At 47.9% G+C, this 14,078-nt stretch overlaps 7 protein-coding genes across 8 annotated transcripts in view; 4 read left to right on the forward strand and 3 right to left on the reverse strand.

Moving 5' to 3' along the window:
• The window catches only part of PPTG_00384 (hypothetical protein), a 10,731-nt gene extending 7,304 nt beyond the window's left edge, over nucleotides 1–3,427 (forward strand). For both annotated transcript variants that reach the window (XM_008891772.1, XM_008891774.1), the window contains one exon: nucleotides 2,311–3,427. The gene's annotated coding sequence lies outside the window, so the exon portion shown is untranslated. The remainder of the gene's footprint in view (nucleotides 1–2,310) is intronic.
• PPTG_20725 (hypothetical protein) lies at nucleotides 48–1,967 on the forward strand (the record flags this gene model as incomplete). The annotated part of the gene is made up of 1 exon (XM_008892923.1): nucleotides 48–1,967. The coding sequence occupies one exon, from the start codon at nucleotides 48–50 to the stop codon at nucleotides 1,965–1,967; it is 1,920 nt and encodes a 639-aa protein (XP_008891171.1).
• On the reverse strand, nucleotides 2,138–3,124 carry PPTG_00386 (hypothetical protein; the record flags this gene model as incomplete). Its single annotated transcript, XM_008891776.1, has 1 exon — nucleotides 2,138–3,124. One exon carries the CDS (start codon nucleotides 3,122–3,124, stop codon nucleotides 2,138–2,140), a length of 987 nt encoding a protein of 328 aa, XP_008890024.1.
• Nucleotides 3,428–4,498: 1,071 nt separating the features above from the next.
• On the forward strand, nucleotides 4,499–6,801 carry PPTG_00387 (STE/STE11 protein kinase; the record flags this gene model as incomplete). The annotated part of the gene is made up of 6 exons (XM_008891777.1): nucleotides 4,499–5,671; nucleotides 5,745–5,899; nucleotides 5,970–6,044; nucleotides 6,115–6,230; nucleotides 6,306–6,668; nucleotides 6,746–6,801. The coding sequence occupies 6 exons, from the start codon at nucleotides 4,499–4,501 to the stop codon at nucleotides 6,799–6,801; spliced, it is 1,938 nt and encodes a 645-aa protein (XP_008890025.1).
• Nucleotides 6,802–7,339: 538 nt separating this feature from the next.
• On the reverse strand, nucleotides 7,340–8,353 carry PPTG_00388 (hypothetical protein; the record flags this gene model as incomplete). The annotated part of the gene is made up of 1 exon (XM_008891778.1): nucleotides 7,340–8,353. One exon carries the CDS (start codon nucleotides 8,351–8,353, stop codon nucleotides 7,340–7,342), a length of 1,014 nt encoding a protein of 337 aa, XP_008890026.1.
• A 514-nt stretch (nucleotides 8,354–8,867) lies between these two features.
• PPTG_00389 (hypothetical protein) lies at nucleotides 8,868–10,062 on the reverse strand. The gene has a single exon (XM_008891779.1). It carries the CDS (start codon nucleotides 10,021–10,023, stop codon nucleotides 9,034–9,036), a length of 990 nt encoding a protein of 329 aa, XP_008890027.1. The 5' UTR covers nucleotides 10,024–10,062; the 3' UTR covers nucleotides 8,868–9,033.
• A 2,319-nt stretch (nucleotides 10,063–12,381) lies between these two features.
• Nucleotides 12,382–14,061, forward strand: PPTG_00390 (hypothetical protein; the record flags this gene model as incomplete). The annotated part of the gene is made up of 1 exon (XM_008891780.1): nucleotides 12,382–14,061. The coding sequence occupies one exon, from the start codon at nucleotides 12,382–12,384 to the stop codon at nucleotides 14,059–14,061; it is 1,680 nt and encodes a 559-aa protein (XP_008890028.1).
• Between the last annotated feature and the right edge of the window lie 17 nt (nucleotides 14,062–14,078).

The raw sequence follows: 14,078 nt of genomic DNA on the forward strand, positions 1-14,078 counted from the left end.
AGCAACTACTACCTCTACTTCGCACTACTGTCTCAACTGCCAGTAATATGGCGCGGCCAAAACGCCGAGGAAGCCGGCGCCGGTATGCACCGACGTCTCGACCTTCAACGCGTCTACCTGACGCTCAGCCTGGGTTAAGTGAGAGCGAAGCTCATGATTCGCCTCTAGCTACTCTCGACCCTGTTGTTCCATACCAAATTCAGATTCCGGATGAAGGGTCCGCATTGAGCGCTGCGTTGCCTTCGTTAGCGGTTACACCAAGCTCGGAGGCAGCAGCACCAAGCTTAGCTTCAACTCCGAACGTCCTCGTCACGGTGTTGGGCACTGCCACGGACAGTGAGGGCAACTCGGCTTCATTGCTATCTACTGTACCACGTACAGCAACCTCAGCCTCATCTACGGCAACGATAAGGCCGCGCTCGGCCGAGAGAGAAGGCAGAACGAAGATATATTGTATGGGATACGAGTACACACGAGCAAACGCTACTGGTGTGAAGATAACCTACAGGTGCAGCTATTATCGGAAGCCAAAGCTTTGCCCAGCGCAACTGGTGTTTTATGCGGAGACGATGACCTACGATTTTGCCAACATGATTCATCATACCTGCCGAAACGACTTTGCAAGTGGCCGTGCTGCAGTCGTAAGTGATGAATCCGTTTGCCTTGACCTGACAGATGAAATGAAGAGCTTCGTGGACGAACTAGTGGACACAACAGACGAGTCGCCTACCAAGATTTGGGAGCTTACATACCGAAAATTTTACGAGAACTCTGTGGGCGTTATCCGTGGTCTTAATAAAAAGCAGATTGTTACACGAATTAACAATGGCCGCGCTGCTCAGAACGGCAAGGACCTATTTTCTATGATCGAGTCGCCAAGTATGGCCAAAGTGAAAAACGAGGAGCTGGGTTTTCTCCAGTTCAACTATACATGGCTAAATGACACAAAGATCAAGCAAGGAAAGTCAGGGATTGACCGACTGATTGGGTGGGCCCACCCCGAACTACGGAATCTCCTTCGCTACGAAGGCGTACACTTGTTTGTTGATGGCACATTTCGTAGTGCACCAAAGGGATATCACCAAGTTGTCACGTTGATGATGTACGACCCGCTGACCGAGTTGTTCGTTCCGCTATTTTTCACTTTGACGACGTCTAAAACCCAGGACTCCTACAAAAAATTCTTTTACTGTGTCGAATTTGCAGTAGGAAAAAAGCCCAGTCCCAATGATATAGTGTGCGACTTTGAAGCTGCCATCATATTTGCTATCCGAGAACATTTCCCAAAGACAAAGATCATTGGATGTTTGTTCCATTTTAAGCAGGCATGCAGAAGGAAAATGAAGGCTTACCGGTTGCCTGACGATGAAGCCGAAATTGCAATGGCCTTTGGAGTTCTAGACATGCTAACAGTGGTAAATCCGGATAAGATCAGCGTACAAGGGGTGGCGTGGGTCAAGGCCAAAATTAAACAGCGCTGTGAAGCTAAAGGCGTGCCTTACTCTCGTGAAAAGTGGCGTCAGTTCTGGCAGTACTTCGAGAGGACATGGCTTGAGCAATATCCTCCTGAGTTATGGAACATTTTCAATGTCGAGAGGAAAATAGTCAATCGAACCAATAACCCACTCGAGCGATTTCATCGGGAGTTAAATGCTCGTCTCAAGCGGCAGCCATCGCTCAAACGGTTCGTCAAAACAATTGAGGAAGTTGCACAGCACTATGTCATTCTCCGCAGAGGAATCATTTCCGGTGTTGCACAAGCACCAGCGAGATCTACAATGCGGTTTCCAAGAGCCGCAAAACTACCGAAGATTGATGATATTGAAGAATCAGACAGTGAAAATGAAAACGCTGCTGGAGCTGACCCCAATAACAGCGACCACATTGAGGCTGCGTTATCATCTGACGAAGACCTGGAGCTTCTGTACGACACCTCGTTCGAGAATGAGGAGGCGACTGACAACTAAAAAGGTTCTTTTAGCATTCTTGATGCGCTCATTTGGCTGAATGCCGCTTCGCATGACATTTCCATACTGTCGGACCAATTCGCTTAATACACTTCTACTTTCTTTTCTACCTAAGACCGAAGATTGCATCAAGTATCGTGTGCGTGAACATGATTGTTTGGTCACGTGAACTAATTGATTATTTTACCCGTGACCAAAATCGTTTCTGACCTGTAATAAAGGCTATCCTGCTTGAGTTGCTCCGTCGAACTAGCACCGATCATCACGGTCGACACGTTCTCGTTCGACAGACACCAAGCGATGGCCAGTTGAGCCATGGAGCAGCCCAATTCCTCAGCTACAGGTTTTAAACTGTCCGCTTTGGCCACCCGGTCGTCGAAATCAGGGATGGACTCCTTTATCCATGCAACGTCCATGCGTGTAGTAGCACCAGACGCAACAGCGCTGTATTTACCCGTGAGAATCCCGAAGGACAACGGTGACCACGTCGTGAGTCCGAGTCCGTATTTGTCATACAACGGTGCGTATTCCAGCTCCACCTTGCTACGTTCCAACAGGTTATACTCAGGTTGCTCGACGATAGGACGGATGAGTCCCAGACGATCAGCAATCTCGCAGGCCTCGATGAAGTCGGCCGCTGACCACTGACTCGTCCCCCAGTAGAAGGCCCAACCTTGCTGGATCACATAGTTCATGGCTCGAACGGCCTCCTCAATGGGCGTGTAAGGCTCCGATCGGTGGCAGAAGATGACGTCCACATAGTCAAGTTGCAGTCTCTTGAGCGAGGCCTTCGTACCTTCCACAATGTGCTTGCGACTCAGTCCCTGGTCGTTCGGGTTACCTTCAAAGTACCCCTTGGAACCGAAATAGATCTTGGTGGTCACCACGAGGTCCTCACGACTCCAGAGACCGTCAGCAATGCCCATTTTGATCGCGTCTCCCATGTTGCGCTCTGCTTGGCCGTTGCCGTACGCTTCTGCGTTGTCGAACAGGTTGACACCGTGCTCGAATGCCGCCTTCATCATCTCGTACCAACGCTCGGGCGTGTACTTGTCGTCTTCCCACATCCAACTGCCAAGAGAAAGTCTGGAAACCATCAAACCCGACTTGCCTAGGAGACGGTGAGGCATGCGAATGTTCTTGTCAGTCGAGGACATCGTGGTTAAGATACTGGAAGGTTGGAGGGTTGGATCGATGAAAGCAAATTCAAAAGTGAGCTAACTTGAGTTGGTGAAGGAAGAGCTCTCTTTCAACGGTACTTGGACTTACGTTGACAAGCGATTACTTGGCTGTTTTCAGGCCGAGAGGTGATTGCTTTACCTTTTCTTACCATCGGTAGGATTTGTAGAGTAACTAATCTCTACTACGTAGTAAGATTTGCGTTTTGTTTACCTATAGGTAGCGAGGCTACATGACTGCCATGTACTTCGAAGTATCTTGCTCAAAAGAAGATGACTATCTAACTTACTATTACTACTGTTCTTGTGATGAACATCGACTACAAGTCTAGAGCCTGCTTCGAAGTGCATGGGCCTACTTTTACTGTTCTTTTTTAAAGTGCTTTGAAGTACGCGACAGTCATTTAGATACCGTTGTAAATCTTGACGATCGATGACCATACTTACTCAGTATTTACTTATACTTACTTAGTAAGAGTGGAGATTGTGGCAAACAGTTTACTAAGCATTTACTTAACCCCTTAAGCAATCACCTATCGGTCTGAAAACAGTCAAGTAATCGCTCGTCAGTTTGTCACAATCTCATCAATTATCCAAGGTGTCCTTATGTGAACACAATTACTATTACTGACTTGTTGCTATTTTTTTTGCTTTTCAAACAACACATGACAAACATTGTTTTAGTTAACCAAACGCAAAACAAACGAGAGATAAAGCTTTCATTCAAAGATATTGTAGATCACTTCGCTCGTGAGTGTGCCTCATTACAATGCGAGCATACTAGAGGAGCGCATCGCCCAACATTTTAGAAGAAACCAACTGAATTTTCATTCTCCACCGCCAACCTTAAGCCAGCAGTTCACGATGTTTTCTTCCTGGAGCCGGTGGTAGACCATCATTGTCGATGCTCTTCTGAATTATCAAGACGTGCGGTGTCACTTCACGCCGTGTCCGCGAAATTTTGCATCTAATCGGTAAAAATGCCGTCCGAGAAATATGAGGAGCACGACGAGGAAATTGCCACATTCGCCAAAATCTCTCCAAATTGAGGAGGAGAAGCCGTTCCGAACTCATGGCATGTTCAAACCATCGTAAGAATCACAGGCAACCGAAACATGACGATGTCATGTCGCTATTGTCGAGCTTCGTGTCAGTCAGGTCGAGTCGAGTCCGAGTGTTCAGTCGCTACCTGCTTCTTACTAAACCGAAATGATCTTGAAACGACGCGTCCGCCCGGTAGATCACTTCAAGTAGCGTATTGACCGAGGTTAGTTGTCTGTTTGCAGCTGGATTACTCTCCCATATCGCCTCAAAGTCAATATTGGCGTCGCGTTGCAATCTGGAGGAGCTCAAATGGAGCCTGACAAAGATTTATCTCAATACCCAGCACTACCTAGCGAGGACAAGACCAAAGTATCCGCTGCAATTGATCCGACCCTCCGTAGCGACTCCAGCGATGCAGAATCCAACAATTCCAGCGAGATGCGAAGGGTTGCGATGCCAGAGGCTTCGCTCTCGATCTCGGAGCAGGAACCAACTTCTACAATGTCTAAGGGCAGCACAGCGCCTCGTAGCCACCCAGCAGTGGACGCTCTGCGTCAATCTCCAGTCGTTGAGTTGCATCGCAGCTCCAGTGGACGGAATCTGCGGCTCAAACATTTATCGGTAGCGGACGGAGCGTTATTGTCGGCACCGAATGCGTTAACACCTCGAGCACCTTCTGGAAGGAGACCAGAGCGACGAGAGCGTCTACACAGCGCCGATTGCTACAACAATACACCCAGCAGTAACAACGACCGTATTTTACAGCGAAGCAGCAGCTTTTCCATCTCTGCTCATGTACTGAAAGACCTCGAACGGCCAGTAGGACTTGTAGAGCTATGTGAAAGGCCAGAACATCGTACTGACCACGAGGAGGACCAACAACGAGAAGATAGCAGTGACGAGAGTGAGGACATCCCGTGGGATGCACATGACGATATTCCGTATAATAATTCCGAGGTTTTTGAGCAAGTGGTGCAAGAACAAGAAGCTCAGATCGAGAACAAGACAGTCTCGAATTTTGGGCTTTGGGGCAAAGCCGCCAAGAGCAAATGTTTGCCCGATGCGATTATTTTTTCAGGTTCCAGTGCCGAGGAGTCAAAACCCACACAGAGTCTTTCATCTTCTGCGTCATTATCAAGTAGCAACGAGCCTCTGGAGACTAAAGGAAGCCGAAGTACGAACGAGATGCCGACGCCTAGTGAATTGGTCTCTCAGTTGCATCTGACACATCCACATCTAGCAACTTTACCAGTGTTAGACATGATGCCCCAGTCGATGTCGCTTACAAGGTCGACTTCGCCACGCATCAGACGTCCAGCAAACTTTTCCTCGTTTCCAGAAGTTTCACATCGACGGGAGACAATATCACCGTTAAATAACCAGCAAGTGGAGACAGAAACTGATACGAACGCGACAGTCGTGAGCAACCCCATCACGCAGTGGAAACGAGGTGAACTCATTGGTGAAGGAACTTTCGGAAAGGTACGTGGGCATTGATTTATTTTAACTACGAAGTAGAGATTTTAATGAGTTGCTTTATATATATATATTACAGGTTTACAAAGGATTGAATATTGCCACGGGCGAGCTGTTTGCACTGAAGGAGATTGAGATTCATTCGCGTCCTAACGACGATCAGGTCACTCAGATGCAGAAACTTGGCGAGGAGATCTCGCTCATGAATAATCTCAACCACAAGCACATTGTTCGGTCTGTTGGAATTTCTTTTAGATGTTTTTACTTGTTTAAAAAGATACGTTCTAATGTACTTCGTGTCCAGCTACCAGGGAAGCCATCGATCTGAGAATCATTTTTACATTTTCATGGAGTATGTCCCTGGTGGATCCATAGCCAGGTGCGTATCCTCAAATTGTTTTACCTCCCTCTTGGGATTACATTTTCATGTGAAAATTCGATATGTGTAGTATGCTTAAGCAGTTTGACGCCTTTAGTGAAGATCTCATTCGGATTTTTACACGACAAATCGTACAGGGTGTTGCTTATCTGCACGAAATGGGTATCATTCATCGTGATATCAAAGGTTTGAGTGACAAAACAAAATTGGGCTTAGGATGCATTTTTAATATGCTCTGCGCTTGGCTTGTCCAACAACCAGGTGCAAATGTGCTGGTAAATGAGCAAGGAGTGTCCAAGTTAGCCGATTTTGGTTGTTCGAAGCAAATTCCCCAAATGTTGACCACAAGTTTAGAGGAATCTCTGCGTTCGATTCGAGGGTCCATTCCGTGGATGGCACCTGAAGTCGTCAAACAAATTGGTCATGGGTACAAGGCTGATATTTGGAGTATCGGTGCTACTGTTATCGAGATGGCTACTGCTAAGCATCCATGGCCACACTGTCATAACGGCCTAGCGGCTATGTATACTATCGCGATGGCTACAGCGCCACCTCCACTGCCAGAACATTTGTCACTGGAGGCAAAATCGTTTCTTCAACGCTGTTTTTGCATCAACCCGGAAGGTAAATAATGCTATGGAACAAAGAGTATACCAGTGTCGTAATATCTAACTATGTTTCTTGTTATGTGACGATGACAGAGCGAGCAACCGCATTAGAGCTCGCTAAGCACCCTTTCTTGGCTGAAAAGAGGTAAATGTAACACTAACCAGTACAATATCGGTTCAATATGAAAATATAATGGTCACGACGTTATTCCTAAAAAAAAATCCAAGATTTTCAGCTGAAATGATTTTGCCGTCAAGAATAATTTTCTTTTCGTCAATTACCTCTCTATTTTAATAACACTAAATCTTTAGTGCTGGGAAACCCCCGATCCATCTAAGAAATTGTCATTGTCATAACAGCATAATGGTGCTGATCACTGTCCGACTGCTGGGGAACAAAGGGCGAGTGACAGAATGGTCAAGAATCCCTTCGGATGCGAGATTTGTCTTCTTCGCTGGGTTAACTTAGAAGTTATGGTAATCTTAGATACGCCATCGGCGAGGCTAAATCGTCGGGATTGTACCGGTGCACTTGTTGGCTGAAACTACAAGCGCATGTCAGGGCGTTAACTACTCGTGGCACCAATCCGAAATATGCAGTTAGTAGCATTGCGTGTTGGGTTTGACATAGCCAAAATTCAGAATTGTGTACTGGTAGTTCGTTTTCAGTCCATGGGTTGATGTAATTTATTCTTTCAGTATGTTCGTCCGCTTCACAAAATCCTCGAAGTACTTGTAGTTTGCATTAAGCGTGTCTCTGGCTCCATTGATCCCCAGCATGTCCTGGACGTACTTGAAAGGTCTATCCTTCGAGGCCCAAATCGCCACTTTTGTTTTAATCTCCGCCTCGGATTCGCCAGCCTTGAGTTTCTCGAACTGTTGGCCGCTTTTGTATAGCTGGAAAGATTCGTCATCAACCATCGTAGCATAGCGCACAAACTTCCTGTAGATGCGTTTACTCTCCAGTTGCTTAACAGGAACGGTATTCAGCTTGTGGTCCTTCCAGAAAGCATTCGTTGAATATTTTTTCGCCATCCAAGTTTTCATCTCAAACCTTTCGTAGTGCAGGTAGTTCGGACTTTTTAGGGAGGTATTTATGGATCGGCGGTCCAGGTTCAGCATCTTCTTGACGTACCAGGTCGGCCGATTCAGTGTGAACCACATGTCCACTTTTGCACTCAACTCCTCTGGAGTGCCGGAGTAGTCGACCTTTACGGGCTGTTCCATGATTTTTTGCTTGTAGAAATGGTTATCCTCCATTATTGCATAACGCAGGTACGTCTTGAAGCCGTCATTGTCTTTGAGTTGAGCTGCAGGAATATCGTCCAACTTGTATTCTGCCCATACGCTCTTCGTGGTTTTTCCTTTGGCCAACCAGGACTGCAGTTTACGCCCTTCAAGAGCGTGCAAGAAATGCTCATAGTAGACGTAGTTGGGGGCAGTCTTGAGCTTATCCCCTGAAAGATTTTTCAGCCCCAACACGTTCCTGACGTAGTCGTCACTCTTCCCGGTCTCGAGCCAAAATGTCGTTTTGAGTGCCTTTGTTAGATCTTGGATACCTCGTTCTTCATTGTCGGTGGACTTGGCGACTCGCAGCGATCTCGTACTGCCCACGGTGTGTCGCTTGCTCTGTGCTGCTTCGACCAGTGTGGTGCCACTAACGAGGAGGACGAATACAATCAGCTTTAGATAAAGTCGCATACCGATAGCTGGCTGCAGAATTTTGCTTATCTATGGTGCGTGTGGCTTCACAAATCACAAACTGGTGGAGATCGTGCGGCATTCGGGGAAAAATGCCATCCAAGGAGCATCTTCCGCTTTCCGCTCGACCATTCTAGGCTTTGAAAAAAAACCGGCTTAATCGCACTTACGATTTGAGGTGGCATCGATATAATCAAAGCGGTTATCGCATACGTAAGTAAAATTAAAAATTTATAATAAAAAATACATGTACTTCGAAGATTATGCAGTGGTTACTGTAGTGATTCAGCGAGTGTATCACATACATCGATATCGAGAAATGCCTTTGAAGAGCATGGTAGTGCACATGTGAGCTTTCAAGCTGGTAAGTTTTGTAAAACAAGGTAAGGGTGGTGCAATGCTGGTCTAACAAGCATGAATGAATCATTTCAGAATGCAGAATTAATACAGTCCATTCTGGTGTACAGCTGATGATTCCGGCATAGGCTTTGGAGATTTGGGATGCATAGGTTGTGGAGATTTGGATCGATTCATATAAAATAACAAACAAATTTTTCTCGATTTGACGCTTTTAAGAACATGAATTCGTTCGGCGGCCGTGTTTTTGTTAACATGTCCAGCATTTTCAAGCACGATGGCAACACCACGGAATTAGCTACTCCTCGTTGCTTCGGGTTTACTTAGTAGTTCGGTGCATCGAACACTGCAAGTAACAGCTTTTTGTAGTCACCACTGACTTCTCCGTTGATGCGATCGCGAAGCTCCTTGCCGTATTTCTTCTTGTATACTGGGCGGATATCGTTCAGGATCATGTGATAGCGTACCAGCGTGGCACTCAATGCGTCCTCATCGGTTCCAAATCCCTTCATGGTCTTTTCAAAGAGTTCCGAGATCAACTCGAGTGGCTCTAGTGCCATACGCACCAAGAACAGAAGGGCCTCCTCCGCATCACCACTAAACTCCTTCTTCACGGCCTTGACGACGTCGCTTTTGCGCTTACGCACATAGGCCTCGTTGATCGCCCATAAATGCTGAGGTGGACTTGTGACCAAGATATTGATAAACGTACGCTCGTCCGTGCCCAGGCGACCCTGTCCGGCCTTGTAGAGTGCGTGGGCGTCCGCCTCCGCTCTCTGTGGAGTGTGCATCGCTGGGTTAAACTGCTCCACTGGGGCTTGTAGAGACGCTAGGATGACCTTCTTTAGGTCTCCACTGAGTTCTCCTTCCAGTGTCGAGCCCAGGTCATGGTGGTACTTCTCATAGTAGGTTTTCCTTAGAATGGCTAGTTCTACGTTGGTGCGGCCCATAATGATGGGGTAGAGCATCTTTTCCTTGGTGCCGAGGCCCTTGGTAGCTTTGCGAATAATAGCAGCTTCTGCCTCTGGTAGGGGGCGAGCGATGAGTTGCAGTAAGCGACCAAAGTCACCCGACGTCTCTCCTTTGAGTACCTTAACGAGCTCTTTTCCGTAGAGCTGTTGGTAGCGAACCGAAATGAGGTATCGTTGATCAGCAGATCGGGCCCCAAAAACGGCGATCAGAGCTTTTTCGTCCGTGCCCAGTCCTTTACAGGCGTTGTGGATGGCCTGGCATGCCTGGTCGATATCTGGTGCGAAGTTGAGCGTTGCCCCGTTGTGCACTGCGTGGTTGGCCGGTGGGTAAAGATTCAACATATCGACGTGGTAATGTGGGCTGGAGACTTGTGTCGTACGAGAACAATTGAGAAATGACCGAGGAATGGGACGTAGCGCACAAAGTTTGATGCCATCAAGATGTTGGGTTCTTGTGACAACTGATACATGGACGTCAGCTACTAATGAGGTCATTACGGTGTGATTGGTGGCTACATGTGCATCGTTGAATTTACGATCAATTTATTCGTGAGGCAGATGCTGTCAAACCGATCCATGGTCACCATACGAGGCGACAGCGCTGAGTTAGAAAGTCGTACATATGTGCTCTCAAGGACCGATGTATTCGCTTTTATTATTATTATTATTGAATGCAATCCGTCGTTACTAAGCTGACAGTTGAAGGGCTGAAACCCAAAAGCTGACTGTTATAGTATCACTTCATTAAGGTAGCCTTAATGATTTCAATGTACCTCACTGCAAAATGAAATGAAAATATTATAGTATCACTGACAATACTTTGCAAAGTATCGTCCGATCCGCTGAACGCATTGATTATGTCGTACTGGAATGTTGTGTTACTCAGCAAACCTCTCCTGCTTGCACAATATTGAAAACACGTTTAATTTGAGAATTTGACGAGAAATTCGTAGATGTTCATGTTGCTCTATTAAAGTTTCAATGCCAAACAGAGATCGCAGAGCAGGCAGGTCATGATTTCCGAAAAGGTATAAGAATTACAGTAGTACAATGTAGTATATGGTCAGGAGAAGCAATTATCGCTTGAATTACTGAAATAAAGTACAAAATAAAACGGTATTCGAAGTACCTATTAAATGAAAAACACCGTTACTACATTATAATAATAAAGTTTCATTTAATTTAAAAAGGTATTTTCTAAGTCCTACCATTAAAAAAATCAAAAAGAAAGTGTCAATAAACGAGAACACACGGCCTAGCGGTGCATTCTACGAGTTTAATGATAGTTTAGGAGCTTGTGTTCTGCTCCGTCAGCACTTCGTGTTCTACAAGGTTGAACAAAAATATATGTATAAAAAGGTTTTGTTCTTTAAAAATGACGAAGCAAACACGAACCGGTCTTGCTTTTACATGTTTTAATGCGTTTGCAATGCAACTGCAGGTATAATCGTGTTCCTCACAAATGCGAGCTTATCGCCAAGAGCATTAAGCTGCAGATACACCGATAATACCTAAAATATGATTTTACCGTCGAAAATAAACATATCTGATCTACTCGCTGCATTACGCTTTTTCAACTTCAAAATGGCAAATCACTAGTTCAATATGTCAACATGCAAGTTCAAAGTGCCCCAGCCGATAAAAATGACGATACTAACGGAGCAGGTTTGGCATGTGCTTTAATGGTGTACGGCTATTCTGTTGGATAGCTTGGCGTCTAAACCCCGTTCGTAGTTCTCAGCACAAACTCTTCGGCCTTCAACCAGTCTCCATCACCGTCGGAGCTATCATCGTTTTTATTGGCTAGTGACCACAGTTGACCTTACACTTCGACATTTTGAACTAGTAATTTGCCATTTTGAAGTTGCAAAGGTGTAGTGTTGCAGATTTCAGTGGAGAGCACCTTCATCGCATGGGTCATGCATGGCTTACTTTACTCTCAGATGGATGTCGAATTATCAACTGGAATCAGCAGCAGGTTTTAGTGTTGTACTTAGTAGGTTGAATCGCGAACAGATTAAAAAAATGCACACAAACCCTAGCACAGTTTTCAGATCTGAATTTTTTTTCTGCCAGTTGACACCAGCACAGATCCTATTTTACCGAAATTGAACTGCAACGATCGTTGTACTATGGACATCGGGATCGCTTGTGAAGATTCGTCCGCTCTCTTTAGCTGTAGAGTTCTACATCCCGGTTCCAAAATATTATCGTGTCGAGTACTCAAAGCCGGCGGTCCGCCTGCGTTGTTTTAACAACAACAACAACAACAACATTTTATTTTTTTTGCAAAATGGTCGACGATTCCAAGAAACAAAATGCTGGTGTCTTATAAAGATGACGCTTGCACCACTATAAGCAACTAGGCTGGCGATAGATTGGAGTTTGCCTTTCAACAAGGAACGAGTGACAAGAACGTGTCGGCAGATCACGATTTGCAGATTTTACAATATTCTCTCGTCCGAGGAGCTAGTTGGGTATCAAGGAGGGACTTTCTGGCATTCCCGAATCAGCGATACGCTCTCATCTATTATTGAGAGCATTGTGTTGTCCCGGAAACATCGAAGAGATCGACGAGGTGAAGCCGCTGTTCATCATCTTCAACATTCCGGTGGTCTAAGACTTTTTATTTTTGTCAAATCTAAAATCTGGTCTGAATCAAATTTTAGATTTCCAGGAATTCAATTCGCTTTCTCAGTCATGTTGCGCTCCTGGCTGCGTTCGCCACTCCCCGCGGCGGCGCTGGCCGCCGGCCTGTCGTCCTTGTCCAACTCGTCCCGCAGTGAACCGGTGCCGCCGTCATCCGACTTCCCCCTGGACTCTCCGCCTATCTCCACGCCGCCGCTCAGCAGTGACAAGCTGCGACTGACTCGCCGCTTCACACGCCGGAAGCAAACCAAGCACCACCGCTACGTGATCGTAGGATCAGGCACCGCCGCCAACGCCGCCATCGAGGCCATCCGTCAGGAGGACGCCAGCGCCGATATTCTCGTGCTCAGCGACGAAAACGCGCTTCCCCGTCTCGACTATGGCTCCCAGCAGCCCGACGACGAAGACGCCGAAGTCGACGAGCCGCCACTGGCGCCCGCACTGCTCGAGAGCTACAACGAGTGGCGTCGCCACTTAAGCGCGCGCTTCGAGGACGACTCAGCCTCATCCTCCGGGCCGCCGCCGCTCACGCTGCTGTTGGATAAGCGGCCGCTTGAGTTTGACGTCGAAAAGAACCGCGTGTTACTCGGAGACGGCACCGAAGTGCGTTACGAGCGCTGCCTCGTGGCGTCGGCCGGCCGGCCTCGTCATTTCTACGTGCTAGACAGCGACCGCGTGTCGTACGCGCTTAAAGACCGCGTCAACACGTGCACGACGCGCGCGGACTTCGTGCGGCTGGATCAACTGGCGGCCGGAGGGTCCGAGGAAGGCGGCGGCGGCGTGCAAAGCGTTCTGGTTATCGGTGCGGGCTTTTTGGGCTGTGAAGTGGCCTGCGCGTTGGCCACAGACCCGCGGAACGACCACATTAAAACCAAACTGGTGTTCGTGGAACAGGCACCGGCTGCCAGGTCGCTGCCGCCGTATCTGGCCGAGGAACTGGCACGTCGGCTCAGTCGCGCCGGCGTGGACGTGGTGCCTGACCGACTGGTGACGAGTCTGCGTCCGAGTATGGACGACGACGACAACGAGAGCGACAGCGGCGTGACCGTCGGCGTACTGGGCAAAGATAAACCCGAAGCAGCGCTGGACGCCGACTACGTCGTGCTGGCATCGACGCACACAGACCCGTCCCCGACGCTGCGCATGGGGCGCGCCACGCGCGCGGGCGGCGGTCTCGAACGGGACGAGAAGAACGGCGGACTCGTAGTCAACGCCCAGCTGGAGGCCGTTTCCGGCCTATTTGTCGCCGGCAACGCCGCTAGTTACTACGACCCGTACCTGGGCAGACGGCGCGTGGACAGATATGACCACGCAGTCAACAGCGGCCTCACAGCTGGTCGTAATATGGCCAGGTCGCTGCTCGGCGCTGGGAAAATGAAGACATACCGACACCAGCCTTTGTTCCGTAGCCACTTGCCGGGCGTGAACGTTTTGATTGAAGGTATTGGGGAAGTAGATTCGTCGCTACGCACGGTGGGCGTGTGGGTGCAACCGCCTAATGTCAGTACGAGTTCCACCGGTGGACGAGCAATGCCGTACGAACGTGGCGTGGTGTACTACCTCAAAGGCAACAAGATCATGGGCATTGTACTGTGGAACGCGTCGGATGTGTTGGAGAGTGCACGTCAATTGATGCTCTCTCGGCCGGAGATCCGGGACAACGTGGTCGAGGAACTCAAACACACCATCTCACTCGCTCCGAACGAGTGGCTACATGTGGTGTCCACGTAGTAAGAGGGAGGTATTGA

Source organism: Phytophthora parasitica (genome assembly GCF_000247585.1).
Source record: "Phytophthora parasitica INRA-310 unplaced genomic scaffold supercont2.1, whole genome shotgun sequence".
Lineage (NCBI taxonomy): Eukaryota > Oomycota > Peronosporomycetes > Peronosporales > Peronosporaceae > Phytophthora > Phytophthora nicotianae.